Here is a 17,881-nt window from a genome sequence, read left to right as displayed (position 1 = left end):
AATGCTTTGTCTTCACAGTCAGTAAAGGCAGTAATTCCCTGATGGCGGCCATGTGCTATAATTTGGAATAGTACAGTACAATGTTATTAGGTTGGTGCAATACATGGCTGCTGCAGGAAATCATTGGCCACAGCGGTCATGCTGAGGTCACATGTTATATTCTGGATGTCAGTGTTGCAGCCCTGTCTACCAGCGTTGCTGGTGCAATGTGTCTACAACAGGTAAGTAATGATTGTTTTGCTATTTTTAATTACCTACCTTGGCCATTTTTAAAGCACTGTAATTCCATGTACACTTGTACACATCCGAAACGATTCCAGTGATTGTATTTGATATAGATCTTCCTTGTTCTCAAATCTCTTGACAACATCAGTAAAGCTTTTCTTAAAGGGGTTCTTCACCCCTATGAGATTCTTGCAAGCATGCTACAATGGTTTAATATAATAAAAAGGCAACACTTACCTTACTAATTCCCCGATCCCCCCACATCAATGATTCCCATGTGTCCTGCCAATTTCTGTTCTGCTGACTCCAGCAATGCAGTTTCAACCACAACATGGGACTACTACAGCCAATCACTGGCCACATTGATTACTTCAGTGACCTTACCAATTCAGCAGTAGTTATATGTCAACATGCCAATTTATTAATGTAACCCGGTAAACAGAGACCAGCAGAGGACCAGGAAAGTATCATCACGAGAGCCACCAGAGATTGGTAAAGTATTACTTATTTTATTATTTTAGACCATAGTAAAAAAAATCTCTTTAGTATTATTTTGCTCAGTGCTTCAAAGGTGTAGATAAAACCCCTGGCTGTAATAAATGGTGTGTGCAGAGGTTGCTTATTGCTTTTCTCAAGCTGCCATGATCATAGCATCATCTATGTCCCAAACGTAAAGCTTGTCTTAATAATACTTGACACCCATAATAACCCTGTGCCACCAGTATCCTGACAACTCGAGCAGCCGTCACTTCCCATTGATGTTCAGTTGCGAACGTGCTGAAACCATGCCACATGAATACTCCATTACAAATTGAGTGACTTAAAAGATAATCTCTACTTCTGGGATATTCTTAAAATTTCTTCATTGATTTCGTTAGCATGCAGATCCAAAATCAAACGTTCAGTGACTTCGTAAGAGAATATTTACTCATGGAAGAATCTGTACAGATGACTGTTGCAAAGCCCAAGCCCACCTAACTGTGGTTAGTTATAACAAATTATAATAATCCTCCATCCTATAGTCCCGTGCCCATATACCCATCATACATATCCTCCATCCCATAGTCGAGTGCCCATATACCCATCACACATCCTCCATCCCATAGTCCCATGCCCATATACCCATCATACATATTCTCCATCCCATAGTCCCATGCCCATATACCCATCATACATATTCGCCATGCCATAGTCGAGTGCCCATATACCCATCACACATCCTTCATCTCATAGTCCCATGCCCATATACCCATCATACATATCCTCCATCCCATAGTCCCATGCCCATATACCCATCATACATATCCTCCATCCCATAGTCCCATGCCCATATACCCATCATACATATCCGCCATCCCATAGTCCCATGCCCATATACCCGTCATACATATCCTCCATCCCATAGTCCAGTGCCCATATACCCATCACACATCCTCCATCCCATAGTCCCGTGCCCATATACCCATCATACATATCCTCCATCCCATAGTCCCATGCCCATATACCCATCATACATATCCTCCATCCCATAGTCCCATGCCCATATACCCATCATACATATCCGCCATCCCATAGTCCCATGCCCATATACCCGTCATACATATCCTCCATCCCATAGTCCAGTGCCCATATACCCATCACACATCCTCCATCCCATAGTCCCGTGCCCATATACCCATCATACATATCCTCCATCCCATAGTCCAGTGCCCATATACCCATCACACATCCTCCATCCCATAGTCAACCATTATGACATCATAATGAGCGGCGGGGCTTGCAACCTATGATGACATCAGCATCGCCATGGCAACCATTATGAAATCATAATGAGAGGCGGGGCTTGATACACACACTTTTTCCCCCATTATGTAGATAGGGGCAAAATTGTTTAGTGAATTGGAACGCGCGGGGTTAAAATTTCGCCTCACAACATAGCTTAGGACACTCTCGGGGTCCAGACGTGTGACTGTGCCAAATTTTGTGGCTGTAGCTGCAACGGTGCGGATGCCAATCCCGGACATACACACACATACATACATACACACACACACTTGAGCTTTATATATTAGATGGAATTAGTGGGCCTTTATAAATTAAAAATTATGAAAGGGAATCTATCACAAGGTTTTTGCTATCCCATCTGAAAGCAGCATAATGTAGGAACAAAGACCCTGATTCCAGAGATTTGTTACTTGCTAGACTGCTTGCTACAGTTCACATTTTTATCTGCTGCAGATCTACCAGTTTTCTGAATGATGAAGCTCTATACTGTTTTGTGTAAAAGTGTTTGCCCCCTTCCTGATTTCCTATTCTTTTGCATGTTTGTGACACTTAAATGTTTCAGATCACCAAACAAATTTAAATATTAGACAAAGATAGCACAAGTAAACACAAAATGCATTTTGTGAATGAAGTTCTTTATTATTATAGGAAAAAAAATCAAAACCTACAGGACCCTGTGTGAAAAAGTGATTGCCCCTTATACCTAATAACCGCAATCAAGTGTTTGTGATAACTGGCAATGAGTCTTTTACAACTATATGGAGAAATTTTGGCCCCCTCAGCTTTGCAGAATTGTTGTAATTCAGCCATACTGGAGGGTTTACGAGAATGAAGCGCATTTTTAAGGTAATATCACAGCATCTCAACCGGATAAAGGTCAGGACTTTGATTTGGCCACTCGAAAGTCATAATTTTGTTTTTCTTAAGCCATTCAGAGATGGACTTGCTGGGGTGTTTTAGATCACTGTCCTGCTGCAAAACCCAAGTGCTCTTCATCTTGGTAAATTCAAAAAAGTTCATTTTTTTCTCATTAATGTACACTCTGAACCCCATCTTGACTGAGTAAAACAGAAATGTAGAAATTTTTGCAAATTTATTAAAAAAGAAAAACTGAAATATAACATGGTCATAAGTATTCAGACCCTTTGCTCAGAATTGCGTAGAAGCACCCTTTTGAGCTAGTACTGAGTCTTCTTGGAAATGATGCAACGAGTTTTTCACACCTGGATTGGGGATCGTCTGCGATTCTTCCTTGCAGATCCTCTCCAGTTCCGTCAGGTTGGATGGTGAACGTTGGTGGACAGCCATTTTCAGGTCTCTCCAGAGATGCTCAATTGGGTTTAGGTCAGGGTTCTGGCTGGCCAGTCAAGAATGGTCACAGAGTTGTTCTGAAGCCACTTCTTTGTTATTTTAGCTGTGTGCTTAGGGTCATTGTCTTGTTGGAAGGTGAACCTTCAGCCAAGTCTTAGGTCCAGAGCACTCTGGAGAGGTTTTCATCCAGGATATCTCTGTACTTAGCTGGTTCCTTCATGGTTCCTTCAATTGCAACCAGTCATCCTGCCCCTGCAGCTAAAAAAACACCCCCACAGCATGATGCTGCCACCACCATGTTTTAGTGTTGGGATTGTATTGGGCAGGTGATGAGCAGTGCCTGGTTTTCTCCACACATACTGCTTAGAATTATCACCAAAAGGTTCTATCTTCGCCTCATCAGACCAGAGAATCTTATTTCTCATAGTCTGGGAGTCCTTCATGTGTTTTATAGCAAACTGTATGCGGGCTTTCATATGTCTTGCACTGAGGAGAGGCTTCTGTTGGGCCACTCTGCCATAAAGGCCCAACTGGTGGAGGGCTGCAGTGATAGTTGACTTCATGGAACTTTCTCCCATGTCCCTACTGCATCTCTGGAGCTCAGCCACAGTGATCTTGGGGTTCTTCTTTACCTCTCTCACCAAGGCTCTTCTCCCACGATTGCTCAGTTTGGCTGCACGGTCAGGTCTAAGAAGACTTCTGGTGGTCCCAAACTTCTTTTTAATGATTATGGAGGCCACTGTGCTCGTAAGAACCTTGAGTAGTGCAGAAATTCTTTTGTAACCTTGGCCAGATGTGTGCCTTGTCACAATTCTGTCTCTGAGCTCATTGGCCACTTCTTTGACCTCATGATACTCATTTGGTCTGACATGCACTGTGAGCTGTGAGGTGTTATGCAGACAGGTGTGTGCAAACACTGCTGGACTCCAATGAAGAAGTAGGACCATCTCCAGGAGGATCACAAGGAAATGGACAGCATGTGACTTAAATATGAGTGTGTGAGCAAAGGATCTGAATACTTATGACCATGTAATATTTCAGTTCTTCTTTTTTAATAAATTTGCAAAAATGTCTTCATTTCTGGGGGTTTTTTCAGTCAAGATGGGGTGCAGAGTGGACATTAATGAGAAAAAAATGAACTTTTTTGAATTTACCAAATGGCTGCAGTGAAAAAAAGAGTGAACAAATTAAAGGGGTCTGAATACTTTCCGTACCCACAGTAAATTAAGGGAGTGGGGGGACTTTTTCACACAGGGAGGGCCCTGTAGATTTGGATTTCTTCTTCCCTTAATAATAGAGACGTTCATTTAGAAATTGCATTTGTGTTTACTTGTGTTATCTTTCTCTAATATTTACATTTGTTTGGTGATCGGAAACATTTAAGTGTGACAAACATGCAAAGGAATAGGAAATCAGGAAGGGGGCAAACACTTATTCTCATAACTATATAGCCCCGCCCACACCACTGATTGACAGCTGCAAATCTGTGGGATGGGGGAGAGTTATAGCTCATGAATATTGTGGATTGCAGACAACACTTTTACTAGTCCTCTGGTGATAATCTCCTGCTGATTAAAACTGATTTTATCAAAACTACACAAAGCAGCCCAGTAAGTGATACATTGCTGGAACCTGGGTTGCTGATCATCCGGCTAAACATATTTTGGCAAAGTCTTACTTGTTGGTAAAAGTGCAAAGTGTAGGAGTACGTTCACACTGTGGCTATTTAACAGACAAAACGCAAGGTAAAAACAAAATAAGCATATTCCCTATAGTAAGTAGATAGGAGTAGTACATGTAAATAACATAGGGTACTTAGTTAATACTATGTAGATCATAAAAGCGTGAAACCATCCCACCATGACAAGTTGTCCTATGCCTAGTGTTAAGTCTCACCTTGTGTCAACCGACCTCCATATAGATGGGAACGGAGTAGGACCTAGTCCAAATGATGCAAATGTTTTGTGCCATTTGACTAATAGAGCCTAACAACTACAATATCTGACTCATTATTATAAGTAGTATAAATTATTTGTGCCAACATAAAATTACTAAAATGATGACCGTCAAAAGGTTTTCATGAAGTTCTGTTCCCTTATTTACCATTTTTAAAAATACAAAAAATTCACTTTTTTCTACCTAAAAATCATATTTGTGAAGGTAATGATTTGACAAAGTAAAGAATGCGTACACTTTCATTTTATGTATACAGCACTAAGGCAAACCTATTAATCTTCATGGTAACTTTTAGGCGTTGGGTTCCTGCAGCTGCACGGCAGGAATCCAGTGCCTTGCATTCAGCGGTCTCCCATTCTCCATTGACCGCAGAGGAGCTTGCTCAGCAGCCCCGTCGTTCCCGACGCTCTGTTCTGACCAGCTCTGTGGGTCTGGCTGTTGCTGCCACCTCTGGGCCAGCAATAGTAATGCAGGCTGCTCAGCAGCAAGCCACTCCAGAGGCTAAGTCCTTCCGTCGCTCCAATGAGCATGCTCACGAGACGATCTCCCATTGGAGATCGGGAGTCACATGCACAGGTCCTTCTCCAGATCTGATTGGTCCATCACTGGGATCTGGAAGCTTCTGGAAGGTCCCGGATATAAAAGGTTCGCATGGCCGCTCGGCCATGCGCTAGTATAGACGCTAGTTGCTACCTGTGTGAATGTTGGCAGATGCATGGATTTGCAAATGACTCATTAAGATTCCCCTCCCTCTGATATTACCTGTGTGGCTAGGGAACTAGTGATAGAGTCAGTGCCAGTCAGTGGCAAGCTACAGGCCACAGTGCATATCATCCACAGTACTAGCATCCGACAGTGTGCCTGCTACTGGGCATTGTCGCACAGCGGCAGTGTCTGTCGCCGCGCTGCAGTCAGCAGTACTTCTTGGCATCCGCGGTTGCGACGCCGCACGCATGGTAGGTCTACAGTGATGCTGACCCTGTGTCTTGGGCCCGAGTCCTGTGACCATATACTTGTACGTGCAATCCGCTGAGAACTGTGAGTTCAACAGGCTCGGCATTTGTGTTTAACGCTTCGGCGCCTCTGTGAAGTAACAGAGTGCGCCCAGTGCACTCCGGGTGACGTTCAACCCACGTGCGTTATACCACCATATTGAGCATCTGCCATTACATAGCAGCAGCGTAACACCTTCTGCACGGTGGACCCTGGGCGGCGAACGCACTTACTATTATTTATTATTTAGTGCGTTCCGCCGTCCCTAACAGTAACCGAATCTTGCCTGTTTATTTTAAGTCTGTCTGTTTTTCCATGACCACTTATCCTGTTGCTAAAACTTAGCTCGTAACAAGTTACAAAAAAAAACATGTTGTCAACATAGAGTTAAAGGTATTTTATGATCATCTTTCTTCAGGAACGCACTTCTTCTCTGCATGATGGCTTCCTCCTTGCCGTGGAGCAGTGAGCTCCTGAGGACTGGCAGATCAGACTAGCTGCATTCCGGCAAGATTCTTACTTTTTTCTTGACACATATCCATATCTACTTTAGGCTATGTGCCCACGTAGCGTTTTAAAATGCTCACTAAAAACCGGACTCCTTCCCAGAAATTGCGCGTTTTTTTCCGCGCAATTTCACCGCGATTATGATCGCGATTTTGCCGCGATTTTCGCGTGCGATATTCAAGCACTTTCCAAGCGATTTGAAGCATCGCTTGGAAAGTGATTGACAGGTTGGTCACACTCGTCAAACATAGTGTTTGACAAGTGTGACCAGGTTTTTACTATTGAGGCCGCCTATGCGGCCTCAATAGTAAAAGATAGAATGTTAAAATGCTAAAAAAAATAAAAAAATCGGTGTATATTTACCTTCCGGCGTCCCGCACTGCATTCCCGGGCCTTAGCGTTTCCAGTAATGCCTTGCGAGACCTGTGATGACGTAGTCTCGCGTTGCTATAGCGATCCCGCGAGATCGCTATAGTAACGCGAGACCAACGTTATCACAGGACCGTGCCGCAAGGCATTACTGGGAACGCTTAGGCCGGGAATGCATCGCGGGACGCCGGAGGGTAAATATACCCCGATTTTTTTATTCTTTTTTTTACAGGGGGATGGTACCCAGGGCCTGGAGGACAGTCTCCTCTCCTCCACACCGTGGGTACCAACCGCACATGAGACGCTTAACTTCCCGCATGGTGGGCATAGCCACATGCGGGAAGTAAGCGATTCTCATGCATTCCTATGGGTGCGGAATCGCGGCAATTCTTTGCGATTCCGCACAAAAGAATGACCATGCTGCGATTTTTACCGCGGTGCGATTCCGCCGCGGAAAAAAGCGCAGCATTAGCACAGCATGTGCGGAATGCCATAGGAATGCATGGGGGGCGTTCTGTACACGATTTTTAAACGTTTTCGCGCCGAAAATCGCGGCAAAAACGCTTAAAAATCGCTACGTGGGCACACAGCCTTAAAACGTTAGTTTTAAGTTAAGAAGTTACGTAAAGAAACTGTTAGGAGTGGCGGAAGGCACTAAATAAAAATATAATTAAAGAGCCTTCGCCACTCGGGGTCCACCATGCGGAAGCTGGAAAAACCGCCGCTAAGTGAAGGCAGAGAAATCTGGCGGCAGTGTGCAAAGGGTTAAACTGCACCCAATTACACTAAGCAAGCTCTGTTACAATCACAGAGCCTGCAAGCAAAAACCAAATACAGAAACGCTGAGTCTGTTTAAGGTCACAGACACTCAGCGATGCACACGTGGTATTTATGGTCACAGGAGTAGCCTTAGACAGCAGGACTACTCCGTCTAGACCTACCGTAAAGACAAGTGTGCGTGGCGTCGCAACTGCGAACGCCCGGCAGGACTGCAATGGCAGTGCGGCGATAATTGCGCCCCTGGCAAAACGCCCCACTCACGCTGGCGCAATGCAGACGCTAAGCTGCTGAGATAGATGGCGCAAATTCGCGCTGGCGCTAGCGTTGCTACTGGCAGAACTCAAACACTCACACAGACGTAGTATCAGAGGAATGGGGGTTTCAAATGATTCATTCACCAGTCCAAGCATCCATCAACAAACATACAGCAGCAAGTATGAATATAATGTACTAGCGCATGGCGGATCAGCCATGCGCGCTATTTATACCGAACGGGACCTTCCGGAAATCTCCAAGGCTCCAGGAAGAGCCAATGGGATTTGACACAGGACCTGAGCACCTGACTCCCGAACTCCAATGGGAGTTCGTCCCATGAGCATGCTCAGATGAGGGAACAAAGGACTTAGCCTCTGGATAGAGTTGCCGCAGGGCAATCTCCTCTGCAATCTCCTCTGCAGCAGGAAAAGTGCAGGAGACCGCAGAATGTGAGGAGCTAGATTTCAGCAAAGGAGAGGCAGAAATCTGACTCCTAACATTACCACCCTCCTAAGGCCCCCTCCTCCCTGAGCCTTCCGGACCATCAACCTGTGCCGTGAGGTGGCATAGGGCACAAACTCGTCCGAAGGCGAGCTTGGTGTCCTGGTAGGTGAGATGGTAAACCGGGACACCTGGACGGCATCAGTGGAGGCAAGGTCACCAGGTTTCAGAAGAGACACCTGGGAAATGGCGGGAGTGGCCGATGCAACAGAGCGTCGCCGTGAGTTGGCGGCCGTCGCCACCCTCTGCCTAGGAAGGCTATTCTGAGCACATGAGGTGCATGCCTGAATGAATCTTTTGATGTCCCGAGCCCTGTGCGGCCACCAATACGCACCGGCCAATAGCTTTGTGGTTTGCATATAGCCCCGATGGTTGTGCACATTGGACGCGTGTGCCCAGGTGAGAACCTGAGTCCTGAGGTGAGGAGGGACAAAGGTCTCGACGGCCGGTTCAGATTCCGAGCATTGCGGGGAGCTGGCTTCTTGAGAAGCATCACACACATGGTAACAACCGCAAAAGGACTCGGGTCGGACCTGTATCAAAACTGGTGCGAGACACCTCCATGGGCTCTGGGGGTGGAACCTCTGGCTCAGGCATCTCAAGAGGTTCAAAAAATTTGGGAGCCAAGCTAGCTCTCCGCTTGGAGTGAGCCCGCTCCATACCGTGCTCCGAAAAACGGAGGTCGATACGCGAGGAGACAGAAATTAGCTCCTCCAGGCTGGTGGGGACCTCTCTAGTTGAGAGAGCATCCTTGACATGCTCTGCTAGCCCACGCCAAAAAACGGGGATAAGGGCTTTGTCGGACCACTCCAGCTCGGACGCCAGTGTCCGAAAACGGATGGCATACTGGCTAACCGAGAACGACCCCTGAGTCAGTGTGAGCAACTGCAGAGACGTGTCATGCGTGGGCCGAGGAAGACCTGCTTGATGGCCATTAACAGGTGCCCTGTGGTCCGTATCTCGGGATCACCGCGCTCCCACAAAGGCGTAGCCCATTCCAGAGCCTTGCCCAACAGTAGGGATAACAAATGCCACCTTGGCCCGTTCTGTGGGGAATTGCGCAGCCAGCAGCTCCAGGTGGATTGAGCACTGGCTGATGAAACCCCTACAGGAGGCGCCATCCCCGGAGAACTTATCGGGTAACGGGAGGCGGGTGACTGTCGGTGCAAGGGTGGACACGGACATACGGCCTACCGCATCAGTTAGAGCCTGTACAGCAGCATCCGTAGCCTGTGCAGCGGTGAGAGCCTTCTTGAGGGTGAATAACCGGTTCTCGAGCTGCCGTATGCACTGCATAAGTTTCTGCTGATCTGCCATCACTAGCCAAACCCTGGCACTAGTATAATGTTAGGAGTGGTGGAAGGCACTAAATAAAAATCTAATAAAAGTGCCTTCGCCACTCTGGGTCCACTGTGCGGAAGCTGGAAAAACCGCAGCTAAGTGAAAGCAGAGCAATCTGGTGGCAGTGTGCAAAGGGTTAAACTGCACCCAATTACACTAAGCAAGCTCTGTTACAATCACAGAGCCTGCAAGCAAAACCAAATACAGAAACGCTGAGTCTGTTTAAGGTCACAGACACTCAGCGATGCACACGTGGTATTTATGGTCACAGTAGTAGCCTTAGACAGCAGGACTACGTCTAGACCTACCGTAAAGACAAGTGTGCGTGGCGTCGCAACTGCGAACGCCCGGCAGGACTGCAATGGCAGTGCGGCGATAATTGCGCCCCTGGCAAAACGCCCCACTCACGCTGGCGCAATGCAGACGCTAAGCTGCTGAGATAGATGGAGCAAATGCGCGCTGGTGCTAGCGCTGCTACTGGCAGAACTCAGACACTCACACAGACGTAGTATCAGAGGAATGGGGGTTTCAAATGATTCATTCACCAGTCCAAGCATCCATCAACAAACATACAGCAGCAAGTATGAATATACTAGCGCATGGCGGAACAGCCATGCGCGCTTTTTATACCGAACGGGACCTTCCGGAAATCTCCAAGGCTCCAGGAAGAGCCAATGGGATTCGACACAGGACCTGAGCACCTGACTCCCGAACTCCAATGGGAGTTCGTCCCATGAGCATGCTCATATGAGGGAACAAAGGACTTAGGCCTCTGGAGAGAGTTGCCGCAAGGCAATCTCCTCTGCAGCAGGAAAAGCGCAGGAGACCGCAGAATGTGAGGAGCTAGATTTCAGCAAAGGAGAGGCAGAAATCTGATTCCTAACAGAAACTATGTAACAACAGATTACATTTGTCCAGTGGTACGAAACAGTCATTTTCGTGTACCAAAAAGAGCTCGGCAAAAAATGTGTTACCAATTAAATGCTTAGACATTATGAAAGCAATTATGTTACATTCCTCTTTCTTTAAAAAGGACACTCCACCACTTTAGCATGGACTACCCCTGCTTGCAAGTCACCATAAGGACATGTCAGCCATTGGGAATGTGCACTGTGCCTATACTGATGTCACCACCACTCTAATGTCATTTTACTCCACGACATTATCACATACACTTCTACCTTGCTGGTATCCTAAACATCTGCTGCAAGACAAGTGTCATAAGAAGTAACGGCACCGTGAAGTCAGTAAAGCAGTGATTTCTCACCTTTTAGGGGCCTTTGAGTTCAAACCCTTGAACCTGTGCTTTGTGATTGGTTTCTCTGTCTTAAGAGCCAGAGCAGATATACCATTTTCTCTGGGTGTTTAGTCTTTGTTATCCTTGTTTCATTCTTTTTAGGGTAACATGTATTTTTATTTACTCATTTATCTGCCCTATCGCCTTTCGGGTGCAGCTTTATGTACTTTCCCCGTGCTGGTGATAGTCTCATTTGGATGTCCAGTCATACTGTGCAGTTTAAGACAGTCAGTGAAAGACCAGCTAGGGTTTAACTTTATGTGGTTTATGTTCTTTATCCTGAAATAATCTTCTGTTTCTTTTTAAGACGTAGGCAAAATATTCTCTAACAGTATGTACTTAATCCTTTATTTTGTGTTTCATGGTTTGTTTTACTCACTCTGGGATCTTTTTCTATTTCAGGACACTTTCCATTCTGTAGGTAATTTGCACTTTACTCTGCCCTCCGCTTCTTTAAGAGAAACGTGAAGTACTCGACGGTCTTTCATGTTGCATAGGTCCGAGTTGCCATGGTCTAGTGTGTGGTTAGCGCTATGTCAGCTCATGCAGGAACCACTAGTAACTGTGGGGTCAGGATCTCTAGTCCCGAGTGAGTTGCTACCCTATCATAACAGGCTATATAGCAGCTGCAGGTGCCAACAGTAGGGCTTGGCATTGCTTATCGTTCCCTATGATGTCATCAATATGCAATGAGTATCCTGGAAGACAAAGAGAAAAGAATACAATACATTATCTAGGCCTTGCATACACCGTGCTGTTTTGCTCCAGTATTTAGATGTTGTGGTTTATTAGCCCACACTCTGACTAGATCCTTTTGCACTAATGTTTTGATGATGGCATCCCTCTTTAATCTGAAAGCAAAAATACTGAAAATTTACACTATTGTAAATATTTACAGTATTTTGGGAACATTTTGACTATACACTGAAGATTCCTTTGAACATATAATATTAGAGTTGCTGCACTTTTTGGGTTCATGATTTTACTTTTTGGGTTATGTATTTAGGCCCCAAAGATAAATACAATCCCTAAAATTGCACAAACAGGATAATGAGGGTAGCATTAACGTTAGCACAGTTTAATGAGAAAGCATTTGACATTAGCAGAGAAGTAATGTAGTTTATGTCCAGTGTTGAAATATTAATGCAATAAAGATCCTGTTCAGTATTAAATCACAACCACAGTAAGCTACAATCAATACAGATAACTAAATACAATATATGTGCCAGAAAGTTAAATATGACATCGGTATATCTTAAACTTGCTGATTAAAAAAGCAGCCAAGCAATGGTTTATTGAAATGAATTTGTCATCAATTTGCTTTGAAAAGAAATTCTTCCTTGTTTGGAAATGAATAAAGAACACTTTCATATTTTTTTTTCCCCAAAAACTTTTAAAGCGATATTCCCCCCTCTCAGATATTCAACCTCTCATGGTTGAGGTGGTAATGCCACCAACCGCGCTTCGACCACTATAGGTGACGCAGTGGAAGAAGCTAAGGGCGGTGGAGCTACGCTGTTTTCATAACTGCCATAAAATTGATTGGGAGTTGAGTGGTCGGTGTCTCACCAGAGTTATTCCAATCTCATCAAATTTGACAGCTTCCAGTGTCCAAGAAAAAAAATTGATACATCCATAATTTTTTTAGGCTGATGGCATTTATTGTCATAGTATTTAATCATTGTACAGCTCCATAGAAGAAATTAGCTATTTTCATTGTATTGTTATAGACATATATTATTTATAATCTTTTTTGTTAATTGTGTCTTTTTGCAATGTCCATAAAAAATGTTGTTTTCCGTATTTTTTGGAATACATTATTTAGAAGAAAAAAAATCAGGTTATAAAATCGTGGTATATTCAGAGTATATAACAGAGCTCCAGTCCCCCTGCATATATACAGTGGGTAAGGAAAGTATTCAGACCACTTTACATTTTTCATTCTTTGCTTCATTGCAGCCATTTGGTAAATTCCAAAAAGTTCATTTTTTTCACATTAATGTCCACTCTGCACCCCATCTTGACTAAAAAAAAACTCGGAAATGTAGAAATTTTTGCAAATTAAAAAAGAAAAACTGAAATATCACATGGTCATAAGTATTCAGACACTTTGCTCACTATTGAGTAGAAGCACCCTTTTGAGCTAGTACAGCCATGAGTCTTTTTGGGAATGATGCAACAAGTTTTTCACACCTGGATTTGGGGATCTTCTGCTATTCTTCCTTGCAGATCCTCTCCAGTTCCTTCAGGCTGGCTGATGAACGCTGGTGGACAGCCATTTTCAGGTCTCTCCAGTGATGCTCAATTGGGTTTAGATCTGGCTGGGCCAGTCAAGAATGGTCAGCGTTGTTCTGAAGCCACTCCTTTGTTATTTTAGCTGTGTGATTAGGGTCATTGTCTTGTTGGAAGGTGAACCTTTGGCCAAGTCTGAGTTGTTTTTTTTTTTTTTTCTTTTTAGCAAACTCTATGTGGGCTTTCATATGTCTTGCACTGAGGAGAGGCTTCTGTTGGGCCACTCTGCCATAAAGGCCCGACTGGTGGAGGGCTGCAGTGATAGTTGACTTTGTGGAACTTTCTCCCATATCCCTACTGCATCTCTGGAGCTCAGCCACAGTGACATTGAGGTTCTTCTTTACCTCTCTCACCAAGACTCTTCTCCCATGATTGCTCAGTTTGGCTGGACGGACAGATCTAGGAAGACTTCTGGTGGTCCGAAACTTTTAAGGATTATGGAGACCACTGTGCTGTTAGGAACCTTGAGTACTGCAGAAATTCTTTTGTAACCTTGACCAGATCTGTGCCTTGCCACAATTCTGTCTCTGAGCTCCTTGGCCAGTTCCTTTGACCTCATGATTCTCATTTGGTCTGACATGCACTGTGAGCTGTGAGGTCTTATATAGACAGGTGTGTGTCTTTACCAATCAATTCCTATCAGTTTAATTAAGCACAGCTGGACTCCAATGAAGGAGTAGAACCATCTCAAGGAGGATCACAAGGAAATGGACAGCATGTGACTTAAATATGAGTGTCTGAGAAAAGGGTCTGAATACTTAAGACCATGTGATATTTCAGTTTATCTTTTTCAATATTTTTGCTAAAATTTCTACATTTATGTTTTTTTTCTCAGTCAAGATGGGGGGGCAGAGTGTACATTAATGAGAAAAAATGAACTTTTTTGAATTTACCAAATGGCTGCAATGAAACAAAGAGTGAAAAATTTAAAAATTTAAAGGGGTTTTAATACTTTCCATACCCACTGTATACAGTTGAAGGGGTTTTACCATTGTCACCCTTCAGGAGCACACTTCTCCCCTGCCTCATGACTTCCTTCTTGCTGGGGAGCAGTGTACTCCTGAGGATTGACAGTTCAGGCCAGATTCATGTGCCGGTTAGAACGGTGTGCTTTCTTATGCTGGAAGTAAAGGCAACTTTGCCTCTGCAGCATGAAAGAAAAGTTGGATAGGTGATAACTTGTTTTTGCCCCACTACCACTTTTAAGTTAATTTCACTGACAAAGAAAACTGTGTGACCAATCCAAAATTTTCTTGCTTATCAGGTGTGGTAGAAGCATGTCTCCTGCATCTCCTGAAGAGAAGGGCGGCTGGATTCTTGAGGAGTGATAAAGTTGCAGCTTTATTCATGAAGGTTGCCAAGACGTGTGCCACTGCGGCAGATATATGCAAGAAAGTTCAAGACTTACAGCAGCAGGTGGAAGGAAGGTGAGAAAACTCTACGTTATTAAATATAATGCAAGTAGAAGCAGACACTCTTCTCTACTAAGTAAATGAAATTGTTGATGTTTTGGATTTATCCCTCAAATCATGGAACAGCACTCCTCTGAGGTCTTGTTTTATGAAATCCTCCCCCTAATAGATGCAAAATGCCATCACTGCACTGTACAAAATATTCTGACAAAGAAATCAACTGAAAGTTTAGCATTCAGGATGACAAAATAGGGAAAAAAAATTGTTATGAGTTTTGTATGACCATCAGAAAGTTTAGAAGCTTGAACGATTTACAGTTTGATGGCTATAACAAAAACATTTAAGTTGAGGCAAAATACATTTAGCAAGTTTTACATAACCTATACGTATGGAAAGCTCAGAGGATATACTGTAATGTATCTATAGGACATATCCATCTGATCATGGGATAGTTGATGCCAGATGAGTTGGGATGGTGCAGTAGTCTTGATTATTTCTTTCTTTTGAGCCAACATGTTACACCAGGCAGCGCTTAAGAGACTTTGTCACCATTTACGGTTACAACCATGAATCCCTATTACTGTGAGAGGAAACCTCCAAAAAGATGGGGGAGAACATACAAACTCTATACAGGTTTGGTCCTTGGTTAGATTTGAACCCAGCGCTGCAAAGTGACAGTGCTAACCACTGAGCCAACGTGCCGCTTCGAGTCAATATGTATATACAAATGTAGCAGCCACGGACAGCACGGCTATTTGCATAGTTGGGTCATTCTTTTTCACTTTGACCAATGTAGAGTAATACTGAAGCTCAATGTGGTGTACAGTTGGCATATAATTATCCTTGCTCTCATCGCTTTCTAGGACCGATCATAGAATTCATCCATGAATATTTCCAAGCATTTCAAAATCAAACTTGTGAGTGCAGTGGTGTTATTTCCCTGAGTACAGTCCTAAGTGCTTTGGCAAAACTGCTCTTTCCAACTTCATGACACCAATGAGTAAATGACTGTGACACCAACACAGGATCTCAGCCAGCTTTAATGAGAGCGACTCACGAGGTGTGACCGTGCTCCATGCCGTCTAGTTCTTTTTCCCTTTTGTGCTACAGAGAAAAAATTGCTGCTCATTTCAAGTTAGCAGTATGTTAGTTCCGCTAATTAGTCACTGAGATCTCACATGGACTAGTGTTGTCGAAAGGAGAAAGACTGTAGGAAGACTATTGGTCTAGGTTGTTGATGTTTATCTGAAATATGGTGTTTGTTTGTTAAATTGATTTTTTTTTTCTAGAGATTTGATATTATATAAATCTGATTTTATTATAATTCTTTTGTCAACTACTAATTATAGACTTGTTTAACATGCAAGATTGTCATAGTTGATTACAAAGTTTAGAAGAAGTAGGTCTAGTGGTTACTATTTTTTCTTGCTGAAACCACCAGCTTACCTAAAGAAACTTACAAGCTACACGACCCTCTCTGGGAAAAGGGTATACAACTTACCTCTCCTCCCAAAACAAAGCTGGCTCCCTAATCCCACCTTTTGAAAGTATTTACCCTATAAGTTAATGTCCCACTTACAAGCCTTGAAATATGACTAACACTATTTTGCCAAATTTGAGTTTGTTTTTTTTAATCAAATGGTGCTCATCCACAAACAGCTGTTTTGTGTTATCTTGCTCTGCACTGATAAGGGAGAATAACTGCTGTCTATGGATGGAATATCTTTTCCTTTTTGGAGAAGACTCATATTTAGCTAAATGTGCTTAGTCATTTGGCAAATATCTTTAAAGGGTCAGACATTGAGTTATACAGTGGGGGAAATAAGTATTTGATCCCTTGCTGAATTTTTAAGTTTGCCAACTGACAAAGACATGAACAGTCTATAATTTTAAGGGTAGGTTAATTTTAACATTGAGAGATAGAATATCCAAAATAAAATCCAGAAAATCACATTGTATAAATTATATAAATTTATTTGCATTTTGCCGTGAGAAATAAGTATTTGATACCCAACCAACCATTAAGAGTTCTGGCTCCTACAGACAAGTTAGAAGCTTCTAATCAACTCATTACCTGCATTAAAGACAGCTGTCTTAGGCTACTTTCACGCTTGCGTTTTTTTGCACTGCGTTTTTTGTGCATACAACCGCATTAAAAAAACGCATACAAGCGCTACTTTTTTTCCAGCATTTTTTGTGCGCATGAAGAAAAAAACGCAGCGTTTGTATGCGTTTTCAATGCGTTTGCGTTTTTTGGGGCATTGTTTGTCTTCCCACAAAAAGAAATCTAGATAACAATCTTGCAATACACACCACCAATGGGACGTCAGTGGCGGTGTGGTATGTTAATATATAGACCCTGTCTACAGTATTCTTCACATTTGCTTGATTTTTCTCGTGTCAACATGGATCTGCGCTGGAAGAGTTTTCACTTCAACTTGGATTTGGACATCGCGATGGCTAGGGCATATGCAGTTGCTTGCCATGAACAAAGGAAGAGAGAGAGACAGCGAAGACAGCAGCGGCGGCGTTTGTGGATACATCCGATTGTTGAACTCCAGGAGAGCCGTGGGGCGTACCACACCCTCTACAGCGAGCTGCAGGCAAACCCGGAGAAATTTACAGATTATATCCAGATGTCCCAAGAAAGCTTCATGGATTTGCTTGCTCGTGTCCAAGAATCCATCCGGAGACAGGACACGCAGCTCCGTTGTGCGATTCCTCCTGAGGAACGGCTCCTGGTGACATTACGGTACGTAATATTTAAAAACCATGGGGGGTGTCTGCATTTTTTTCTGTGACATGTATTATTCTGAACCTGGCCTAATTATTTTTCTTGAATGTACTAGTTTTTTTT

The 17,881-nt window shown here is 43.6% G+C and overlaps 1 protein-coding gene across 2 annotated transcripts in view; it reads left to right on the top strand.

The window, feature by feature from the left end:
- The window catches only part of SGSM2 (small G protein signaling modulator 2), a 507,471-nt gene that overhangs the window by 277,750 nt on the left and 211,840 nt on the right, over positions 1-17,881 (top strand). For both annotated transcript variants that reach the window (XM_073565606.1, XM_073565605.1), the window contains exon 3: positions 14,877-15,039. In XM_073565606.1, coding sequence (XP_073421707.1) covers positions 14,877-15,039 — 163 coding nt within the window. The remainder of the gene's footprint in view (positions 1-14,876; positions 15,040-17,881) is intronic.

The sequence above is a fragment of the Dendrobates tinctorius genome, unplaced genomic scaffold, assembly GCF_039654945.1.
Source record: "Dendrobates tinctorius isolate UK_male_01 unplaced genomic scaffold, ASM3965494v1 ptg000016l, whole genome shotgun sequence".
In the NCBI taxonomy this organism is placed as follows: domain Eukaryota; kingdom Metazoa; phylum Chordata; class Amphibia; order Anura; family Dendrobatidae; genus Dendrobates; species Dendrobates tinctorius.
Note: the sequence above shows the minus strand (reverse complement) of the source record. Positions and strands in the feature narration are given on the sequence as shown.